The sequence below is a fragment of the Tinamus guttatus genome, unplaced genomic scaffold, assembly GCF_059628265.1.
Source record: "Tinamus guttatus ecotype Peru unplaced genomic scaffold, ASM5962826v1 Tinamus_guttatus_pri_ptg000038l, whole genome shotgun sequence".
Classification (NCBI taxonomy): Eukaryota; Metazoa; Chordata; class Aves; order Tinamiformes; family Tinamidae; genus Tinamus; species Tinamus guttatus.
Window position 1 is genome coordinate 4,703,368 of NW_028288572.1, and position 23,620 is coordinate 4,726,987.

The 23,620-nt window shown below is 37.3% G+C and overlaps 1 protein-coding gene across 1 annotated transcript; it reads left to right on the forward strand.

Annotated features, from left to right (window-relative positions):
* The first annotated feature begins 4,149 nt into the window (after positions 1 to 4,149).
* On the forward strand, positions 4,150 to 23,620 carry OC90 (otoconin 90). The gene is made up of 15 exons (XM_088534834.1): positions 4,150 to 4,184; positions 5,561 to 5,568; positions 8,132 to 8,203; positions 8,684 to 8,743; positions 9,023 to 9,197; positions 12,398 to 12,510; positions 14,171 to 14,299; positions 15,448 to 15,489; positions 16,321 to 16,374; positions 17,430 to 17,480; positions 19,655 to 19,804; positions 19,975 to 20,073; positions 21,830 to 22,004; positions 22,901 to 23,007; positions 23,337 to 23,620. The coding sequence occupies exons 1-15, from the start codon at positions 4,150 to 4,152 to the stop codon at positions 23,618 to 23,620; spliced, it is 1,554 nt and encodes a 517-aa protein (XP_088390960.1).

The following is a 23,620-nucleotide window of genomic DNA, read 5'->3' on the forward strand; positions in this document are numbered from 1 at the left end:
AGCACTGAGGAATTTTACTGCAAATGAGAAGATTTGTGTCAGTTTTAGTAGCCTCATTTCTCAATGTAAGAAAAAATCGAATGGCAATATGCTATTTGCAAATATTTGTAACATGACAAGTGATTAAACAGATATTTCCTAGAAATGCTTTTTCCTCCAAGGCATTGTAAAAATGATGTGTAAAAACAGATAAATTTTATGCAAGTAATATAACTGTAATAAAAGCATGGCAAGCATTTTTCAAATAGTATTTAATAAAGGATATTTATGAGGTTCTCTCATGCCTCATGATTTACATGTCTTATGTAAATATATTTATAATTATAATAAAGTAACCAAAATGAGCAAATATAGAATAATTTAAAAGCAGCCTAAAATATTGAGCACTGTTTTTTTATTATTTTCATTTTGTTTTTACTGGTCTTAAATCATGTAGATTGTTCATTATTCCAAGTCAAGAGTTTAGCCACTCACTTTGTAAGAGCTCAACCAAAGAAACAAAAAACAATTCAGGTCCATTTTTACAGGTGCCTCTGATGAATTAAAAGCCAACTCTAATAAAGGATGAAGTAGCCCAACAAATTGCACAGTCCTGTATTTTGCTACCTTATAATACAACATACAAACTTCATCAAACCGGTTATATCATCAAACCACTAACAGTACCAATAAAAGAAGAGCATTTGCACTACCGTTAGTACACACTGAATCCAGATGTTTTATTGAAGAAATATGTGTTCAAAGTAATACAAAGTCAAAAGGAAAGGTGACACCGTAAGAAGTGTTGTTGCCAGGGAAGGATGTGACATAGCAATCTTCTTCCAAAATACTACTGTGCTCCATGACATGAAAGCAACGATGTTAAGCATGTTAAAGTGTAAGATAAATTAGAGTGCTATCAGTTCCAGTTGTTATTGCAAGTCAGGCCAGTAAAAGGAGTAAGAATCCTAAAATGGTGAAGGTATAAATTAGAGAGCGTCCGATTTTGGAGAGCATGGCCAAGCAGCTGTGGTGCTTAGGAGAGATCTCACCCTGTGACACCTCTCCTCACCCGCACCACGCTGAGTTTTGTTGTGAAGAGATGAATGACCAGCACCTTGGTGGAACTGCTGCTTTTAAATCTCACAGAAATATTTTAAAGCCTGAAAAGTGGGCTTTTTTTCTTTTTTTTTCTTCCTTTTCCTTTAATCCATATTATCTTTATTACATTCATTTTTAAAAACTGGCTTTCTGGGAAGTGAAGAAGGATATAAGAAGAAAATAAAGAGAGGAGAAAATGGAAAAAAAAAAAAAAACTATATATACTGAGTACAGTACTGGTGTCTATATTAAAGGAAAGTTCTGTGGTTTTCAGAAATGCCCAGCTTCTGTATTTTCCCCTTGGGAATATTAGCCCTGAGGCAGAGCACTCACCACATGTATTGGGTGCCACTGGGGTAGACCATGTCTATCTCCATACTGAGGTCTTGGAAACGGTAGAGAACTGCCATCTGGGTGTATTCATGGGCTGATAACTGGAAGTTGTCACATAGCTGTGGCTATCTTGGGAAATAATCTGATCCTGACTGATGTTATGTGACCTGAATGACAATCTTCTTATTTCAGCTAAGACTTATTGCCATGGGAAAAAAAACTACCAGATGAGAGAAGGAATACAAAATGCTCCCCGAATAAAATGAGCATACTGGCTGCCTTCACAAAAGCATGTATTTTCCATATTCTGAGGTCTTCAGTCCTGCAAGGGCTCTGCACACCCTTAACAGAAGTCCATGAGGAATGGGATGTATGAATTAATCAGCATCTCAGGGAAATCATGGTTACCCTTGTTCCTGGTCAAATCTGTGTCCCATGCTGATTTGTTGGGCTGAATAATTACATTAAGGCAGCAAAGAAAAAAAAATATTGGCAGCTGCTGAGCTAGCTGGAGACTCCACCGAGAAGCACAAATAATGTTGGTCACCGAACTGGCACAATTAGACCCCCCAAAACAGCTGTCCTTTTCCTGCGAAGCAGTTTAGACAGTGCAGTTCACAGGGGCTGTGTGGAGCCAATCCTTCTGCTCATGGAAGTATTTTTACAAACTCCCTTTGTCACTTTTCCCATGCTAAAACCCAGCTGGCCTGAAGTGTCTTAGCTCCATGAAGTGAGCTTAGCAGTTCAGTCAGCAGAGTATGTGGCCATATTACCCTGTAACTTGGTCCACGGCTGTTGTACCCTGAGTGGATCAAAATGATGCACACCGACATTTTTGGGAACCTCCACTGACCTTGCTTTCTTCTGTGGCTGTCTGGAACTGTTTTGTGTAGGCTGAGTCTTTGACAGGGCTTTGGGATGGTCTGGGGAGCATGCAGAAGATGTGCAGCCCACCGATGATGCGATGTGACGTCTGCAGTGACGCACTAGCACCATCCACATCAACTGGCACCTGAGTTTTGTCATCAGCTTCTGTCACCTGCTGAAGTTCAGGATGAATGAACTGGCCTTCACCAAGATCACTTCTCTGAGGCAACTAGCAAGGCAGCTTTGCTGATGCTGTCTTTGAAGGGCAGCTGGGTCTGGAATGGGGAGAAAGCAATTCCTTCCAGACAAGGAAGGGCCTATCCCAAAGCTCATGGAAGCAACCTGCCCTTGATTTCTTTCAGCTTTGGATGAGAGCCACTGAGGATAGACAAGTGCAGAATTCTCAGCCCTGGGGAATGCCAATGTTTAATGCTGTATAGCTTTTCACTCATCTGTCATCACTGAACACTACCTCTTGCTAAGCTATTAAAGCCATGCCCTCGAGATTTTGTGAGAGATTAGTAACAGTGAAATGATTGTTACTTAATTACAGCTGCAAAGTATTAGGGAAAGTTACTATAAAGTGAAAGCACCTGCAGAAAAGACCTCTCAGTATAGATCCTTTACATGGCTAGAGCTATATTACTAAGATACACTGTAGACATAATGAGCCTTAGGAATCTCATGGAAGGATTAATTAATAAATGTTGAAGTGAGTTTGGTAAAGGAAGTGATCACATGGGTGAGATATATACCCAAGTGGGTATAAATCACTTAGTACTGGCTTTGCTGAAATCCATTTGTTTTCCATCCAACTGCTTTGAATAATATTCCTCAAGGTAAGCTTTTCTATAAGAAAGAAACTCTATTATACAGAAATCAGGAAGCAAAAATTTAGAATAAAGTTATTTAAGATTGTGAATCTGTAGACTAATGTTCAGGTAAGAGATTTGGGATAGCAGAGTGAAATAAAATAGTTAAAGCTGTTATATTTATAGCCTCACTTCCTGATGAAATATTACAATGTTTTCTTACTAAAAATGAATGCAATAATAGATCTAATTCTTAGGGAAGTAGATAACCAACAGTCTATGTATATTTGAAAACTGATAAGTAAATACTCATTTGCTTGTCTATAAAAATGTAATGCTTGATTTAGAAAAAAAATTCTAAATTCCAGGTAAACAGTGACTGTAGTTTGAAACAAATCTATTATTTATCATTTAATGATTATTAGTGAAAATCTTTGGCCTTCAGAAGAGTACTCAATACACATTTCTGAAAGGACAAGTATCTAGAATTTGAAGATCCCCAAACCATATTGTGTGTATGACTGGGAAACTATATGTTAGAATAATTTCTACATAAATTGGAGTGAATGCTTGGCTAGAAAATGGGAGAGATTTTTAAATGATGTGAAGCAAGCTATAGGATTTCACAATATCTGCATTATAAAGAGTGTAAAAAATTAACTGAATGTTCTGTTAGATCATACAAGCTATGAGGACTGCAAAATAAAAGCAACTTCAAGTACACTGAAAATTAGTAGTTAAATAGAATTTCCCTGTCTACAGCAATTTGGAATAGCCTATTGACTTACCTAAATCAATACCTAACTAACAGTATTTATAGAGGGTATTGAAAAAAGTGTATGTTTACATAAGGTTCATCTTTGGTGTAATATGTGCGCTAAGGGTAAAAATGACATTGAAATAAGCAGAAATACGGCTGGGGACAATAATGACTTTCTGAACTAATGTCTTCCAGCTCTCAGATTTAAGACATAACATTTTGTGTAATATTTTACTTAACTCATCAGGCACACCAGTTTGCTGCATGACTTTTTCTTTCCTTTGGATTAAACCAAAAATGATTATAATTCTGCTGATGTCTATGACAATGGTGTTGTACAATGGTAAGTGGCTCTGCATTTTTATGATTATTTGGCATTTATGCCTAAATGCTATTTAAGTATGTGCATTTGGAAACAAACCATTAAACAAGCATTCCACCTCTCCAGACATGCTTGTTCAACACCCAGAAGTTCTTCACTAAGTGTCCCCACAGGCAGTTATAAAACACATTTCTCTCAGGACTTGTAGTGAAGCAAGAAACATCAAGTGGGCTTAAAATATACACAAATTTGGAGATTTCTGCTGGCATCCAATCACAATATAAATCCTTTGAAGTGGAAAAAATAAAATCCTCACAAATGACACATGCAGACATTCTAGGCATTAAATAAACATGTATTATCTAAATTCTCCAAAGCATTCAGTAGATCCTGAAATAGAAGTGATGTATAATATAAAGCTCCTTCTTGAAGTTTTACTTTTTGAATAATATATGCATTTCTTCCTATAAATCTAGCTTTTTTGTTTGTTTGTTTTTTTGTCAATTGGAGAATAAGCTTCCAACTGGCCCAGTGACAGGGATAAGCAAAGAGGGAAATTTCTGAAATCCTTGCACTGCATAGGAAAGTCATTATGAGAAATGGTGTGCAGGTGAAGAGGGCTTCTTTAAAGGTCTAAAACCCCATTTCTGGTTGTTCTGGGGGATTGCTACTGAAATGAAATGAAAGCTCGGCAACTTGGTATATACAAAATCCTGTTTAGGTTTATGTTTAGGTAGCTCAAAATCAAGATCTCAAGATTAGTGTTTACTGATTGGCAAGAATAACAGTATTTTCAATTTGTAGTGAAAGAAAATGCAGAAATATTTACTTCCTTCAAATTCAGGGTGGGGGGGGAAAAAAAGGGTCAGGTAATGTATTTAGTCCCCAGATGTAAAGGGGACTATATATTGAAAATGATTACTACAGGGGCTTTCAGAATTTTTTGTGACATTAGAGCATTTGAAAGGGATATACCACCAAAGCTTCAATAATCTATGCCATAGATTCTTGCCCCACTTTTAGAGACCCCCTTTAAGCCCAAAGATTTGAAATGTTGCCCTACTGGCGTTAGGGATTTGGAGAAGATTCTTGACTTTTATCAATGTGGGATCCATTCTGTTAATATTTACTTCGAGACTGAAGCAAATATCTGTGCATCAAGCAGCAGTTTTTCAGGAAGCTAATCTAATTTGGCTTGGATAAATGAAATAAGTCTGGTTTGCTGGCCCCTGATTTTCCTCAGGACAATCAAGTTTTCTGCTCTTCAAAGTTTATAATGACAAAAAACAGTGCTGCATCCATCCATACCTTATATTATTACATTTAATTGGCCATGACTATGAAAACAACTGAAAGTACCCTGACTTTTTGATGAGATTTGTACAGGCTGCATAGTAATGAAAGAAATATATAATGGGGAAGCCTACAAGTTGGTGTATCATATAAGTCTCTGTAGGACATGAGCTAAGTCATTTAGCAACTTTTAAGGAAAGTCAAGAGAGGCTGATCTCGCAGGGGTGTACTGAGATTTGAAGGATTTATTTTTTTGCAGTGCAATATTTCACTGGCTAGAGAGGGTATAAAATAGGAACATTAGTCCCAAAAGACTTAACTGCAGAAGGGAAGAAGAGAGAGAATGATTTATCTAGAAAGTATTTTCTCATTGTCCTTCCCTCACAATTTAAACAAAATTAAGCAATCTTGTTAACAAACACTGGTTCATTGATCTTGACACACTGACAATTAGAAATATTGTTCTTAGCCATAAATGGATTAGAAGTGCCAATGGCTTCCTAAACAGCTGACCCTGCAGAATAGATTTTGCTCCAAGGGAGTTTCAGATATTTGTATGTTAATTGGGTGACTGCAAATGAAGACTGCTGAGAAGAAGTAAGTGCAAATGAAGGCTGCTGGAACAACCTTGTCTCTTCAGCAGCCTTATAATGTGTCTTTATCATTTGTATTTTCTTTCATCTTCAGTCTCAAGAGTGAAGACAAGAGTTTTTGAAATTACTTCCATGTGCACTTTCATTTCAAGTCAATTATTTTCTTTTTTTTTCCCAAATTTTGCTCAGAGCACTAAATGATCAATGGCTGAATAGACATAGAGTTGAGCTATGCTGGCCTGTGTGATATTTTAAAAATCTCTCTAGATAATATTGACAGGATATGGCTTGGGGAAAAGGCTTTTCTTTTCACAGGGGAAAGACAGGCTTTAAAACAGAAAATAAGAGACTGCTTTTCTAAAGCATAATCTAATACGTGCATGGCAAATATAGCATTAATGCTATTTGCTTTGCTAGGTATATAATTATTTTGATTGAATAGGAATTCCTTGTGGCTGTCAGACTTTCAACAGAGTTGTTCTAATTCTGTGAAAAGGCTCCTTTTTAGGAAGTTCTTTTCTGCTTTGTGAAAAGCAGCCTGTTCCACAGGGACCTACTGCAATGAAGGACATTTCTGATGGATTATTATCCAAACAAAAGCTTCTCCTTGGGACCAGGCCTTACAGAGAACCTTCCCCCATCCACATTCTCAATTTGCCAACAGAGTTGAGAAATTAACTGCTGGCTGGTATTGACCTTTACCAGCAATATTCTCCTCACTCTGCAGAAGTTATAATAAACTCCTAGATTCCTAGAAATTCCATATATTACAACTCAAAGTGGTGTTTCCCCTGCCCAGCCCACCCTGGTCCTTTGTTAAGCATCCAGTTAAGCCTTATATTAAAAGAAGCAACAAGAATAAAAACACTGCTTCTCTGTTCATGCATCTACTTATTGCAAGAATATGGAACAGATTAGCAGAATAACTACCAGATCTTTCTTAGAATTTGAGTAATGTATTTTCATGTGTCTCTTTCATAGGCAAAATGGACAGTATTCCTAAAGCCAGTTATTTTGTGAGATAAACTACACCATGAATTCAACATTAATTTTTTCTTTGAGCTTTAGATCCTTGATCCACTAAATGTTTTCAACTTTTTCTTTTCTTTTTTCTTTGCAATAAAATGTCAAGTGTAAATAAATCCAAAGGAAAACACTATACGCAAAAATTGTGCAGAAGGTAAGAACAGGTTAAAACTTGAAAGTGAGAGACCAGCTACTGGATTTTCACTCTCATTCAGGACATGGCAAATAGGAAAAATAGAAGTACAGTAAAACTATTGCAGTATCTTAAAAAAGAAAAAAAATCTTGAGAAAGAAATAGAGGTAGAAAGAGAGCATAGACAATAAGAACTCAAAGAAACCAATCAGAGAACTTCAGCTCTTGATCAAAATGTCTTTTCTAAGATTGCGTATCATACAACACGATAATTTCATCTGTGTAGATTTTTGGACACCATTCACTATTTAAGTGAACAGCAAGCTTGAAAAAATTTTAAATGCATATACCTAGACAGTAAATCCTTATGTACCTTGGTGAAACACCAAAGCAAAATTCACAATAAGAAATACAATATAGATTTAATACTAAAGGTATCTCACTATCAAAATGAGGTTGGATGTTGCTGTTAGAGCAAGCAGTTGCAGAGTTTTTGTGCTAGCATTTTGACTTCACATAATTGAAAAACAGTGATTTACAGAATAGGAGTATTTGGGACAATATAAGAAACTGGTCAAATAAAGCAATTTTATACAGTAATAAGTAATCTCAGTAAGCACAAGTGTTCAGTGGAACAGAAAAATGTGGGCATTAGCACATCCTCCCCAGTAATACCACTGTTTAACAGGTGACTGGCTTCAACTTCAAAACCAATGTCATTTATCAGTACTTTTCTGGGCTTTCCTGGGGGAGGAGGAGCAAAGCAACTGTTTCTTTTCTTTGTCAAATCAGCTTGCCAGTGCAGGAAGGTATTCAAAATATATGCAGTTCATGTGTAGCAGTGAAGCATATGATTTTCTTTTTTTTTTTTTTTCCAAATTTAAAACCTTTCTTTATTCGTATCTTTTGCAGAGGTAGGTGGCCATGAGTTGGAGCCATCAGCTTTTCTACCAGAACTTCTTAACACACCTGAAAGACTCTTAAGTAAGAATGATTTAAGCTTTGCTTTCTATGGTATTGTAGGCCATGAAAGGATGGCAGTGTGCTACTAAACCATGAAACAGTCACTGTCAGTTTTGGACAGTAACCTATGCTCGATATTGGTAAACAAGTTAATATTAAAGAAGGAACTTCTGATCCCTGATTCATCTCTTGCACTTGACTTCAGTGGTTTCAGTCAGCCACAACATGACTGAGGGATACCAGCACAGGAGAACCGGGTCCCCTGAATCATGAGTGAAAGTCTCCAAACCAAATTCCTCCTTTTACCTAGAATAAGCTTTTTGCATTGCAGTGGGGAATCATTCATACTCCAGAAACTGAGTGCTGCATTGCAGCAAAGTTTGCAGCTACTATATGCCTCTTATTCTTCTATAATGGAAGAAAGATGGGAGCAGCTGGGGGGGACAGTTCTAGTCTCTTGTCATAGAAGCATTTTGTTCTTCTATTTATTTATTTATTTAGATAATGCCACATTCTTCAACGGAGCCTTTCAAAATGTGGGAAGTGTTGCACTGTTTTTTGGTAAGTATGTGTTCCAGCTGTTTTCGTGCACTGAACAGAAATGTTAGGGAGCCTACCTATATATGTTGAAAAGGAAAGGGGACTTTTGAGGCTGTATATTACCCCAGAGACTATTCTAATATTAAATACTACTGTGAGTCTGAGCTACTGCTCAGCACTCCTGTTTAGTCTTGTTCAAGGCCCTGCTCTCACACTAGCAGGGAGGCATTGAAGCTGCCTCCATGTCACCCCCATCACTCTCGCCTCTCTTGATCATGGCTTTATGACTTCTCCTTTCAGACTGTCTGGGTTCACATTTCACTTGGCTGCAGTCCATCTTCACCAACTTCCCTGCCCTGCTCAATTTTGTGAACAAAATGAAGTGTATTACTGGGCTTTGCCCCAGAGATTTTGAAGACTATGGTTGTTCTTGCCGGTTTGAGATGGAAGGGCTTCCCATGGATGAAGCAGACAGGTAAGTCTCATTCCATAAGAATTCTTCTCTTGGCCTGGCTGGCTGTCGATGCCTTCATCTCTGATGATCAGAAGCATAACACACCCTAACAATATAAGGACAGTTAAGAAAGAGGAAGTTTTATTTAGAGGATAATTTGCACACCACCCAGGTCTGTTTAATCTAGTCATCACTCACTCACAATCTGAAGTGTCTGATGTGACCTACAAAATAACTCCAGCTCCAGTTAGTCCAGCATTGCCATGGAATGTCATTCTTTCAAAAAAGTATGACATGCAAAGCATGTTATGGACTTGGAAAAGCATGTCGTAGAATCACATAAAGTCAAGGTTCCCATATCCATGTCACAAATCAGACATTTACATTTCATTTTATGCTAGATATTTTTGACCCCACAACTCAAGCATCAGTCATAACCTACAGTACAGGACCATCTGTTTTCTTCTCTTTTCCCTTGCATAGCTTAAGGTTTCTCTTTTATTTTCTCATAGTTAGACATGGAGAAATACTACCTTCCTAGAAATAAAAGTAGTGGCTCACAAAACTGCATATAAATCCACCAGTGCAATCCTGGTGGCACAGTTGATTTAAACTGATTATAAAGAATAAGCATTAAGCAATAGAAAAAATAAGCACTGCATCCATTTCTATGACATCTATTACCTAGAGGTCTCAAAACTCTGAACATATCTTCAAGAAGAAAACCTCATCATTTATCTGTGCTTTGTCTCATGTTTACACCATACTCCAATGCCACAACTCGGAAGCCTTCTTAATAAAAGAAGCAGAAGGATATTAATCTCAGTAGGTTTTCAGGTTTGCTAGATTGTTGATATTGGCAGCTGTGTAATATTGTTTCACCAGCAGACAGGTGAGCGCTTCATGGATTCTACTGGAAACATAGGCACCTAGGAGAATTTTAGTAAAGCCTAAAGTAAACCAAATGGCTGCTCACTTATGCCGTGTGGTGGTGGGGGAAAAAAAAAAAAAAAATCAAGAGGACCAAGAGCCATCCTTGTCTAAACTGAGACTGAGCATTTTCCAGCAATGCTCAGTAATGAATCCCTGAGTGAGGGCAACAAGGGCTTAGAAAGGCCTTACGGCTCCAGTGGGTGAAAATGAATCCATCTGGTTTCTACTGTGAGATGGCTGGGAAAATGCAGATTTAGCTCTGCTACTGGAAGGAAGCCATGGGGCTTCTTCTGGCTTTTTTTTTTCTGAATAAACATGATGACATGCTGAAATGGAACTTGAGTCAGTTCAATGAGTTGGTACCTGAAGAGCTGAGCACCTGGCCTTTCTCTTCATTCAGCTTCAATTTAACGCACAGCAGCATAAATACAGCAGCAGCAGAGCAATCCATCAGCAGTTTTGTCCTGAGAAAATATCTACAAAGTCATTTTGTCTATTCAGAGATTGGCAGTCTCTCGGTTAGGTTTCCTTAGCAGCAAGGCAAACCCACTGTAGTTTGCAATGAGTGTAGACTGTTTGTTATTGTTTTGTCACTGACAACAATATGCCCTTGGTTAAATATTTTCCAAACAGAAAAGGAGCTAATACATATCTTTGAGAGACAGTTCACACAGGTACGGTTTTATTCACTTTTTTTTTTTTTTTTTTTTTTTTTAAACTTCTGCAGATATGGCAATGCCAAAACTTCAGGGGAAAAAAAAAAAAGTTGAGCACCTCACTGTAGGCATTTAAGGCATTAGAGATTATTGAAGATAAAAACGACTTTATTCCATGTAAAAGAGTAGCTAACTGACACATCTAAATCAGGAGCTTCAGAGTCCATGGGGAATGAGAAATATGTCCAGAGGACAATTTGCACCTTGGAATCTCCTGCAAAAGGGCATGTGAATTGTCTGATTAAATGTAGCCCTGTGTGATGCAATTTCAATGATCTAAAGATATATAGCTTATAGGTAACTTTAGAATAAGTATTCAGTAAGAGAAGCTTCCAGATGCCTAAGTCTCACTAAATACCAGTCACAGAGTGGAGTGGCAGCTGTGACATTTCAGCAGAGCTGTTTGGTTGCAAGTCTGCTCCAGGTGGAGTTTACAAGCTAATCTCCAATGTCTGATCTCTAAAACAAGCCTCAGAAGGGTTTGGGTCACTGAAGAACCATCAAGGCCTTTCTGATGGATGATATTTTTATTCAAATCCATTTGGTACCTTACTACAGTTTCACCAGATCACATTACAGCAGGGGAAAAGATGTCTAACAGACAGCAGAAATGCTGGCGTTCCAAGAAACCAGATTCAGAATGTTAATGAGAATATTCACTTTCCTCCTCAGCTTCCTTTTTTGCTTTCTGTGTATAAAGCAAAAAAGGAAAAACAAATCAATCAAACAAAAACACAAAATAAACCATCTTCAATTGAACCTATTACTGTAAAGTTGCTAACTGCCTGTGTCCTGTAAACTATTTAATAACATATTCACTGAGTACTTATCAATATCACCACATGAGCTAAATTAGTCAACACCTTACATTGTTTATTACAAATTAATCATTCCTCATAGTGGGTGCTATTGGGGGTGGGGTGCTATTCCTTTGTATTTGACATGGACAAGACCACTGCTAATTTTAGACCTGGCCCAGCCTCTGAATCCCATTCACTGAATGAGGGCATTTCAGTCCAAAACAAACAGCAAGCTCTTGCTTGATTTATGCCACAATTTTATATTGAGTTTTATATTGGGTATTTATGACTGTTCTACTAGCATTTCATTTATAGTTGATGTCAGTGCACACAGATGTTGCCATAATATAGAAGTAGTTGGCTTGCTTGTGGGGGAAAAAAGTAGCTGAAGAGGGGACTGATGCAGAGTTTGTTCTTTTATCTGACTTTTCATTGCTGTTCACAGCAACTACGGCCTTGAGGGCATGTGGGGTTTTAATGGGAGCACAAGTGTAAGGGAAACACAAGATCTGTAACAGCCCTTGCAGGTTGGTGGTAGGACAAAGCTGCTTTAATTCTGGGATGAGAAATGGATTTCAGAGCCTTCCCAGGGCTCAATGGTGCATTTAAATGGTACAAGAAGCAGAGGATAGCAAGGCACCCACAATGTGGACCCCTTCTCCTTTGGCATTTTTGCAATCTTGTATGGGAATGGCAGCCAGAACACAGCGATACGACCTTCCGCTCAACAGAAACTAATGTGTCTGAACTTTGTGTCATTTTGTTCTTTAAGTTGCTGTTTCCAACACCGCAAATGCTACGAGGAAGCTGCGGAGATGGAGTGTACCTGGGACCCATCAAAGATTTCTACGGACGTTAACTGCCATACTGAAAAGCTGATCTGTGGTAAGAATTGACAGCAACCGCCTAATACTGGAGCCTTTTGAGGACTGTGAAATTCATTTTGATATATCTAACAAAAGACATAATTAATCTGAAACCACTGCCATATCTGCATTCTTGAGCAAGTAAATGTTAGGCTGAGTTCTGGATGCATCTGGAACTGGACTACATGGAGGAATCAAAGCCCAATTGAACACGAAAATAGAAGTTCAGTAACTAGAAACTTGCCAGCATCCCTCTCTTACAGGCAGGCTTTGGCTGAGGTGTTCCCAAGTGTGTTCAATTAGCAGTGTTCAATTTGCAGGATTATTGAGGTTTGCTCGGATCTTCTCCGTAGATCCGGAATGCAGATGATGACAGATAATCATCTGAAAACAGTTCATTTGAAACTATAGAGAGTGACTTTTATGTACTTTGAGATATTCAATTCCTTTTTCAGAGGGTTTGTGTGCATACCCGAGATACAACAGTGGAATGTTAAGGCCCCTAATTTCAGGATGAACATTTTTTCCTAAATAACTTTACTCCCAACTGCCTTTTTTTTTTTTTTTAATCTCATTAAAATTGCCACCCATAATTTTCTATTCTCAGCCCAAAAGGCAAGTAGGTAATTTTAATTCATGCTGGCATGGTTTCTAAGATGACAAAACCCTGAATAGCTGTGATATGGCCTTGTAGGACCCTCCATGCTTAACATCACTAATGCAGCAACAGCAGCCAGAAGGCATTCATAAAATAAAGAACAAGCAGCAATCCCTAGTGAGTGAGGGCAGAGGGGCCAGGAGATTAGAACAAGAGGTAGTCTGTGCAACACTGGCACAGCTCTTGGCATATGTAGACTGCAGCTCTTAACTGTCTTATCTATTTTAATTAATTTTTTCATAAACTACTAACTCTCAGAAAAAAAAAAAAGTAGCATATGCTAGAAAATGGTTGAATAATACCAGGAAAGAGAAGTAGTGACAAAATTCCCCCAGCAGTAGGCACATAAGTCAAAATCATCTGAGAAAATTTTGATTTCTTATTTAAAACAAAAATTATTTTCCTTTTTAGGCTAGTCATCTTAATAAAGATCCAAATGCAATTAAACATGAACAGTATTTTTCTAATGCTTTCCATACTTAAAATTTTTCACACTTTAAAATGTTGAAAATGTGAACATGAGTATAAAGGTAGCCCTGAAAAGAAAATGTGTTTTGAAGCTCTGAAAGGTACAAGGTTTTGGTATAGGAAAACAGTATTTCCTGGGAAAGTGTTTTGTAGATTTAATGAAGGAACATCTTATGTGAAAGTCTTGACTTGTGTACTGTGGCTTCTTGAGATTAGGGCAAATATTTTTGAGGTCCCTGAAATGTCAGACTCAGTATCAACAGGCTTAGGTTTCACTCAGAAAAATTAGAGGCAGCGCCATACTGCCCTGCAGTGCTAGTTACTCTGGAGAACAAAACAAGTACAGGCTACTCTTCTAGCAGTCCATTGCTAGGCTGTGTCAGCTTACACTGAATAGTGTTTTAAAAATAAACTATGTGGGATTATAAAACTTGAATGTGTTTAACCTCCCTATCTGCACTAATGAATATAGACAGAAACCTTACAGGGAGGAAAAACAGAGAGCAAAAGATATTTCAATGGCACCTTGTTTGGATTTGTGTTTTATTTCCAGAATCTGGAGATTCCTGTGAACAGCTCCTCTGCAACTGCGACAAAGATGCTATTGAATGTTTTCTGAATGCACATATTAACTCTTCCCTGAATGGCCTGGATGTCTCCTTTTGCCCATCTCTGGTTACAGGTAACAATCAGGATCTGACCAATTGCTCTCTCCTGTCAGTTTTTCCTCTGGCATCAAATTAGATTCCAAGAGAATGAAGCACCAGCACGATGGCTTCCTGTCCTGAATCTGGCAGTTGTCCTAGTCTCCATTTCATGTGTCCTTTCCAACTACTGGTACTCAAAAGAGCTGAAAGAGAAGGAGAATGTATATTAATTGACTTACTGGAGCAAGCCCAGAGGGAGTTACCAAGAAGGTTAAGGGACTGAAGAACACAGTGTAAGAGGAGAAGATTCTAGGGAGATCCTATTGCTATCTTCAGCTTACAGAGATGATGTAGTTAGGCCCTTCTTGGAGGTGCAAGGGGATATTTATCTCCATTTTCATACATTGATCTGTTCTCTGTAGCTGAAATTACAAATTTAGTGTGAATACACCCTGTGGGAACAGGATTGGATTAAAAAATTATTGCATAAGGAGCAATCAGCATGGCAGAGGGAAGGTTTTCAAACTTCCAAGTTGATATAGGCATGAAAAAGCAATGCTAATTCTTCTGAGGTAATACTGCCAGATCTCAGTGTCAAGGCCAGATATTCATGTACACAGCTCTGAACTGTGCATCTCCTCACAAACAATCAAGAGAAAAGCAAATGCCACAGGAAATTTTTCATTAATTCCAGAAAATTGTTTTTTATAAGCCAGTATTCTCTCACTGGAATCAGATGTCTCTAATATAAAATATGTTAGCAGTAGCTCTGTACAAAAAAAAAAGAGAGGAAATTGTTAGCCATTAACAAGGAAATTATGCTGCTTTTAACACTGCTGGTAAAGACAGGTTCAATTTTAGCTCATTGAATACCTCTACTAATTTAGCCTCCTGATTATATTTCTTACTTGAATAAAATCCTTCGAAGGATATATTTTTATTTTGTTGCTATTATATTTCTGAGTAGCTGTTCTGTCCATTTCAGACTTTGAAAATATAAAATTTTATCTGACAATTCATAGGAAAATGATCATAGAATGATAGAATGCCAAAATTTGTTTTAACGTTTGCTTCAATGGGAATAACTGGGAATAAATCCAGTAACACTTTGTTTGCTGTAATATTCAGATTAAATGGTTACATTCTTATATCTTAGTTTATGAGAGAGCTTTCTCCTTTTCAGAAACAACTATCATGAAAGAGGTGACAACACTTCACATGGAGGGTATGTCCTTATCTCTAATTATTTGACTGGAATGTATTAAATCAAGATTGATTTATACTCTGAAAAAGTATCATGAGCATTTTGGAAGCTATGAATTCCTTTCAAAGAAGCAAGACATTTTTAGCAAGATATTAAAATATGAAAGGAATAGAAAAAAGCCTAGTAAGCCAGAGCTGAATTCTTATGACTCAAGCTTTACATGCATGCTTTTGAAATTTTCAGACAAAACATTCTTTTTTTTTCAGAGAAGAAATTGAGAAAAGGACCTAGAATCTCATTCCAAAATAATTAAAGAGGAAACATAAAAAAAAATTTAGTATAATCTTTCTCAAATGGGTCCTTTTCTGTTTGCATTCCCATTTAAGGTCCTTCCTCAGCAATGCTCTCAGGCCAGTGCCTAGGTTTAAACATCTAAGTGGTACTAATCCTATCCTTTTATCTTTACTATAGACTATATATTTAAGTACCAGCTCAAATTTTAAAAATAATTATTTAAAGAATAATTATTGTTGATCAATTTATCTTGTTTAGACTGAAAGATTTTTGTAAAAAAACTAAGTTTACTATACTGTACATCACTGTGTTCAGTATTTGCAATCAATAAATGCAACTGATGCAATATTACAATATTGTTAATCTTATTACTGGCAATTGTTGTAACATTTACTATATTTATATCATATAAAAATAGGAATTTTATACTAAACAAAATAGTAAAAACATTAAGAAATAAGTTCCCTTCTGATAATTCTAAGAATGTTAGAGAAACCTCCTATTTAATGAACATTGTAAGCCATGATTTCTGGAATAAGAATGCTTTTATTTTTGCAGAAATCCTTCACCGTGGGACTGATGAATTACAGCAAGCAACTGCATCCGTGGAAGGTTTGCAGCTTCATAGTGAAGAAGCACTGTTGTCAGCTCCCAGCAGCTGAAATCACAAAATAGAGGAAATAAGCTGATTGTTTTCTTTAGGCCCTTCTAAAAGGACTGATAGAAAAGTAGATAGAGTGTTTTGGTGATCCAGTTCAAGCCTGGACCACAAGGTGCAGGTTTCCTATGTGCATATGCATCATGTAATTTAGCATCAACTACAGTTGCTTGATTCATTGTGGGTTAGGAAGGAAACTATTTCACTACAGCAGGAATCCAGTCTTGGACAGGCCATGGCCTGAGCACCAGGGACCATACCTACAGGAACCGCAAATACTGAACTGGTGTGACCAAAACCACTGCTCGCCTTAGAGAAACTCAGAAGTAATTTTATGGGAGTGGTGAGCGAAGGAATGTTTTACATTCAAAGGAAAAACAGGTTTTGAGCTGTACTGTGTTCCTTGGGTAAGCCTGTGGGACAAAAGGCAGAACTATTAGCTCCCTCTTTTCTCAGACCTGCACTGTGGTGGAGCTGTGCTAACGCTATCACAGTACTGCCCTTTTCCCTTGAAAATGAAAAAGGCCATGGTGTTTGCTGTACTCTCCTACCGCTGCAACTTGCAACTTGCTGCAACATATTTATTTATTTATTTATTTTAAGGAATAATGTTTTAGACTTTAATTAGGTCCTATGACTTGAAAGCTACTTTGGACAGGCGCAATGACACCTACCTGAAAACCGTTTTTTGCTAAGGGCTGACCTACCTTTCCTGCATTTTTCAAATAAGTTTTTTATCGGATATTTGTTGCTGTTTGCCTTTTTCATCTGACAACAATTCCAGCTCGGGTTCGTGTTTTTCTAGCTGCTACTAGGGATTTTGAGAATATAAAACTGAGACCTCCTGAGGCAGTGTGTGCACGTGTATTTGTATATCTGTAGAAATACACTGCCTCAGATATTTGTGTTTTTCTCTTTCGCTGCAAAAGCGCTTCTGGGCAATTTGACTTCTCATAAGAATCTATACTGGCAAGTTGTTTTCTGAATTTATATTTTCTGTTTTCAACAGTGATTTCTTCTGAGCCCAGTGAGATGGTCCTGGGAACTTCCAAAGAAGGAGGTAGGAGTCTGTGATGACACTTTTGATGGAAAAACAAACAAACAAACAAAAAAGAAAAACAAGGATTTCTGACTGAGGAGGGAAATGGATTTGTTTTGTTATGGTCTGTGATAACACAGATAAATATCTCCTGATCGGGATTTCTACATAATACATCTAGTTCTTCTATGGATGTAGCCCACCCTTGAGCAAACCATTGTTTCTCCCTTTGAATTGCTTTCTATATAAAATAAGGCTAACATAGATGGTTAGTTAAGCTTTAGAATAGAAATCTCTCCAGAAATACATTACAGAAATACATGTCTCAGTACCATCATGATTCTGTTTTCTTTCTTTCCAGTTATTGTGAGAGACCACAGCAGTACAGCCCACCCAGGCTCCTTATTAAAAGGCCAGTAACCCTTAACTTTTCTTTTCCTTTGACTGACTTAGCAACATATCACCTGAAAGCATCACAGTTAAAACTCCTGGCACTATCTCAGGATAATCTCAGTTAGAAGGGACTGCTAGAAGCCATCAGGTCTACCCCCTACTCAGAACAAAGTTGACTTCACAGTTAATTTCGAATCAGACAGCAGCTACGCATAAAACAAAAACAGACTAAGAAGTACTTATTGTCTTTCATCCCCAGCTGCTCATTTGCAGTCGTTATGCAAGTTGTTATGTGAAAAATTCACATAAGATTTTGCATATGTAATGGTCCTCTGCAATACATTCATTTTGATTTTACCTTCTCCTACATTACATACAATTTCATGCAACTCTAAAATCTATGTCATGTTTTGCAGCTATTACCACTACGAGCACAGTCACACCATCAGCCACAGCTAAAAGTAAGTGGATGCCAACATTATGCTGCTTTGGAACTTTTCAGTTGATCCTTTTCTTATTAAAGTATCAGATTGAAACGCAGTAGAAAATGTCTAACACTGAATATGGAGAGTAGAAAGTAACCTTTTTTAACTCAGATTATGCTGTTTGGATAGCAGGCATGCCCTCTACTCTAATACAGAATATGGTACTGCTGTAGTAAGCTATGATCTCTGATAACTTGAATATATCAGAAAATCTATGACTCACATTGGAGGTCTGCCTGGCTACAGGAAAATAATGTGTAATAAATGTTCTTAGGCAGAATATGCCAAGATAGCAGAATATCCTAAACTCCAGTTATAATATTTACATATACCAGTAGCTACTTTCTTTTTAAGTCATCACTATCAAACTGGCAAAAAACGTGCAACTCACTGGTCTGTTAACAGTAGTATGTTATCTTGATCTCTTTCTATATTCTTTCACAGGGTCCCTTGCGTTTTAAATTATTTCATTCTTTTAATGTATTATTTTACCCTAAATCAGGTTATTTTAAACACAAATTAACAATAGAACTTCAGAGGGATAAATATAATGAAATTGATTTGAATCTAATTAATAAGTAGACAACATTAAAAAGTAAAGAATAAAAACATGGAAACTTAGTCATTTCTAAAATGAAATTTTTTTTTGAAAGACCATATTCTTCAAATGGGCGCTTATAAAAAATAATACCAACTAACTTATCTGAAAACAGTATTTTCGTTTAAAAGTTAGCTTACAAAAATGTTAAAGAAAAAAAAAAGAAAGAAAAGATTCAATAATCCCCAAACTCAGAAAAAAAATCCTGATCAGAGACAAATTTTGAGATCATCTAAAAATAAACACGCGTTTCATTTTGATTCAAAAGGACTTTCTTTAAATTATGTTTCCATTCACCATTAACTAATATTTCCCTTGATATGTTCTTGATGTCAGAATCCCAGAAAAGCAATTTACTCAGAAAATGAGATCATACTTGCACTTTTTTCTCTCAGTGAGGCTGACTAGTCAGCAGTTGAAAATAAGAAGTTACTTTCAGCAATTCACACAACTCTTTTCTCCACTATGCAACACTTAAGATTGAAGACAACAAAAAATAGCAGTTGCCCTGGTCCAAATTAACTATTTTTTTAATCTGCTAAGAAAGACATGTGAAGAAATTGTTTTTACACTCTTTATCTTGAACATGTTTATCTGTGGCCTTCTGTTCACACAAATTCTGTCTTTCTACGCTATTACTTTGACCTGTTATCTAAAAGAGAAATCTTACTGTTTATTGCTTCATATCTTCTTTTGCTTTTCTCTTTTTGTTTATTTAGAAAAAGATGGATTTACAGAAGCTGCAGTCCCAGTGCAAAAGAGAACCACCTCTCTAATTTCATCCCCAGAAGATACCAATTCAACAAAAGACAAACTTGCCCCCACTGAGAATATTCCTGTAGGAACACCTGTGAGGACAAAAGAAAAAGGCAAGTAAAAACTGAATCATAGCTATTTTAATCATATCTATTTTAATTCTATCTTACAGTACACCTTGTGTGTCTGCTCATGACTATCTGAATATTCAGCATTTCTCACAGACATGTAGAATACCTTTGTAATCCTTACCCATCTAATTCATGCATAATGTAACCTACAGAGACAAGGCCCACAAGAGATGGCCAGAGCACAGCTTACTCTGGAGCAGCTCTCCAACCAATACTGTCCAACAGAGGACCTGACGAATCTGCAGGAAAAGGTAAAGTTTATTATATTTAACTGAAAAATATTTTTAAAAATTTAGCTGCATATTTATGAAAGAGCACTAGGTAGATATTATAGATAATCTAAACCAGTTACAGACATGAAAATATATTGGTAGTTATAAGAACCATAGGAGACAGACATCTGCAAAGGATTTTAACATTTGAGTTTCTTCCAGAGAGGTCATCAGTTATCTAGAAATTACTACTACTCTGGCGTTTTAAGAACTATTTATAATTAGGTTAAAGTGCAATGCAAGACAGAAATGGTTCAGTGAAAGTTTCTCCTTGATTTTGTTTTTAAACAATAATGTACTGACATCTTTGAGATACTTCATTTTACAAGCAGCAGAAGCACAAAAAGGAACTAGTCTGTGTCTCCCTCTGACCTTCCGACTGGGGCAGAAGGCTTGGCAGCATCACCCTCCTCCTCACAATTTCAGATGCTTTTTCAGCTCTTGCCGAGAGGTCAGAGATCCCTAGGAAGCTTCAGACCTGCTGTCACTGCTGTAAATCTAAACTCTGTCTCATCTGTCTTGTTAGGCTTCCCCAGAAAGTGATCCCAGAGCTGGAAATAAGGACCACAGAAACACAGCAGATGATAGATAGATAGGAAGAATCCAGTCTTCTGTCAAAGGGCAATTGGAAAAAAAAACACTTTCTAGATAATGCATAGCATTGCATCACCTTGGCGCTCCTTGCTAGGGAATTAACATGAGGAAGCAAAGAGCCACAGAGGCACACAGGCAGAATTCTCTATCAGCAGAGGTAAATTGTCCATGGATCATGCATGGGAGCAAGGAGGATACAAGGTGGAATTCTTTCTTTCCCACAATCCAAACATTCAGTCCTATCCACATCCTCTCCCTTGCAAAGGCCAAAGCAGATTCCCTTCTGTCAACTTCTTTCTTGATATAAAACACACTCTCATCCCAATATTTAAGGATAATTCCATGATAAGAGGAATTTCAGTTTTGTGGAAGCCACAGAAGCACGCGTGTTCAGAGAGACCAAGACCTTAGCAGCACAGAAGCCCTCACGACAGGCCACTATTATTTGAGATAAGGGCATCATAGCTTCAGTAGATGAGTAGTTAAGAAGCATCAACATGATAATTCATGACTACTTTTTTAGTTTGTGAAAATCAGGAAACAATTATCTCTGAAGCGTCATTTCAGAATCCTAACTATTAATTTTCTTTTTCGAAAAACATCACTTTTGATTTTTTTGTCATGGTATCTAAGGCTTATTAGGACAAATGTGTAAGCAGAACATGAAGGAATCATGCATAGCTTAATCCAAGAGCATCACTACTGCTAAGTGTTCAAACAAACAAACAAACAAATGTTAATTCCAGTATAATGCAGTCATTAGTTATCACTCAAGAACATGAGGCCTATTTTCTCAATCGGTTAAGTTAGAATATACTGAATTCTCATTTTCATCTCAGATAGATACGGATATTCTAGAAGAAATATCTTATTATATTAGGAAGGATTATATAAATCCGAATGACTCTTTTGTAATGCAAATTTAAGGGATCTCTCTTCATTAAGTTATATTTTTCTCTCACTTCTCCTACTGACCTGTTCAATAAATTCTAAGAGATATAGGTCACGGACTAAAAACCTGATTTAGAAATACTAAAATCTTATCTTAAAAAGTTTTTATGGCTCAGGAAATCCTTCTATCTAACTCACGACGTTCCCTACTGTTGAAAACATGTGTGAAACAACACTTTTCTCTTTCTAGTATGTGAACGATTAACCTTTCTGCAAGAGCGAGGAAATGGGAGAGCAAAGAGGGAGCTGCCTCAACTAGGAGAAATGCTGTTCTGCCTAACTGAGCGATGCCCACAGGAATTTGAATCTTATGGTTGCTACTGTGGCCAAGAAGGAAGAGGTTATCCCACTGATGGGCTGGACAGGTAGGAGCTCTTCTACAGTCTGCCATTAGCTACGGGTGTTATGGGAGGATCTAGAGATAGGCCAAGATCAGGATACCTTTCTGTTGGGCCTTGTAGAGGGAAAGATCAGTAGTCAGGCCATGCTTAAACAAAATAACAACCACCACCACATTAAATATATAAGGTGAGACACTGAAATGTGGCTATTCCAGAAATATGGAAATGTGGATAATATTTGTGTTGTGTTGTGGGTAAACATCAGTGTTTTGGAGATGACGTATCAACTAGATTGAAATAAGGAACAATCACAGAAGGTCAATAAAGCACAGGAAGAGTCTATCAAATGAGATGAAGATGAGGGTTGCAATGACACGTGGCAAAGGCATGGTTTGGAGTGTGATTTATGAACTGCAGAGTTGAACACATCTGTGCTGCCTTTCACAAGGGAATAAACAGCTTGACTGAAATACTACCTGAACCGCAATGCAGAGATTTGGCACTGCTAACAGTGTGGCTTTAGGTGGGGTATACAGCCTATGCATGATAAAGTAGACTAGATCAAGACTAATCAAGGCTCTGGCTGTCATTGAGAAATTCTCAGAAAACAATATTTAGAAGTTATTTCAAGTATTCAATAGTGCATTAGACACACACCTGCAGTTGTAATTACATATCCAAATAAACAAGCAGAAAAAGCCATACCACCTTTAAAGAAAGAATACCAAAAGAATTAGGAAGAAGGCTGTGATAGCAGGAACAACACTATTTTTTCTTTCCTTTTTCTTAATGGAGAAGTTTTTTCTCATGACCTGAAAACTTCTGTATCTCAGTTTTAATGTCCATTGAAATGTAAATAATTGCAGTTACTCTCTGATGCAGTTTTAGTAATTTCCAGTTCCATCTGTTGTTTGTTTCAGGTGCTGTTTCTCTCATCACTGTTGTGTGGAACAAGTTAAGAAACTTGGATGTCACACAGAAAGAATTTCAAGATCTGAAGTTGTCTGTCTGGATCACAAGCCAAAATGTAAGTTTAGAGGTAATTTAACATGTTCTGATGGGAAAGTAACTAAGTATTATATATTCAGATATTTCATGACTGGGGAGACAAGTCAGTTCTGGATGTCCCAAAATTCCCATATGCAAAGGCCAGCTGGATCTCGAGCTGCCCAGCACCTCCACATCAGGCTTGTATTTAGATGACTAGATGTGAATTGGGAGTCAAAAATTCAAGGCACATTTGAAAATGGGAGTAAAAGCCCATCTATCCATAACAAATAACACATTGACTGTGTGTTACTCTAAAAATTGACTGTATCTGCTTTCTGATATTATTTTTAAAACATCTTTTTTAAGGTATTGGATGGAGCTTGTGCGAGAAACTCCTGTGTGCTTGTGACAAGACAGCAGCCGAGTGCATGGCTTCTGCCTTCTTCAACGCGAGCCTTCAGTTTGCCCATAGGGAAAGATGCCAGGAGGAAAAGGTCTCGTGTCGAAGTGGAGCATACGAACGGCCTTTAAGTGGCACAGAGTTAGGTGCTGGCATTTCTAGCTCTGAGGAAAGCAGTGAAGAGGAAGGTCCACTACGAGTAAAGAGAGACACACCGTCCATTTGGAAGCATAAGAATTCTTCAACATGA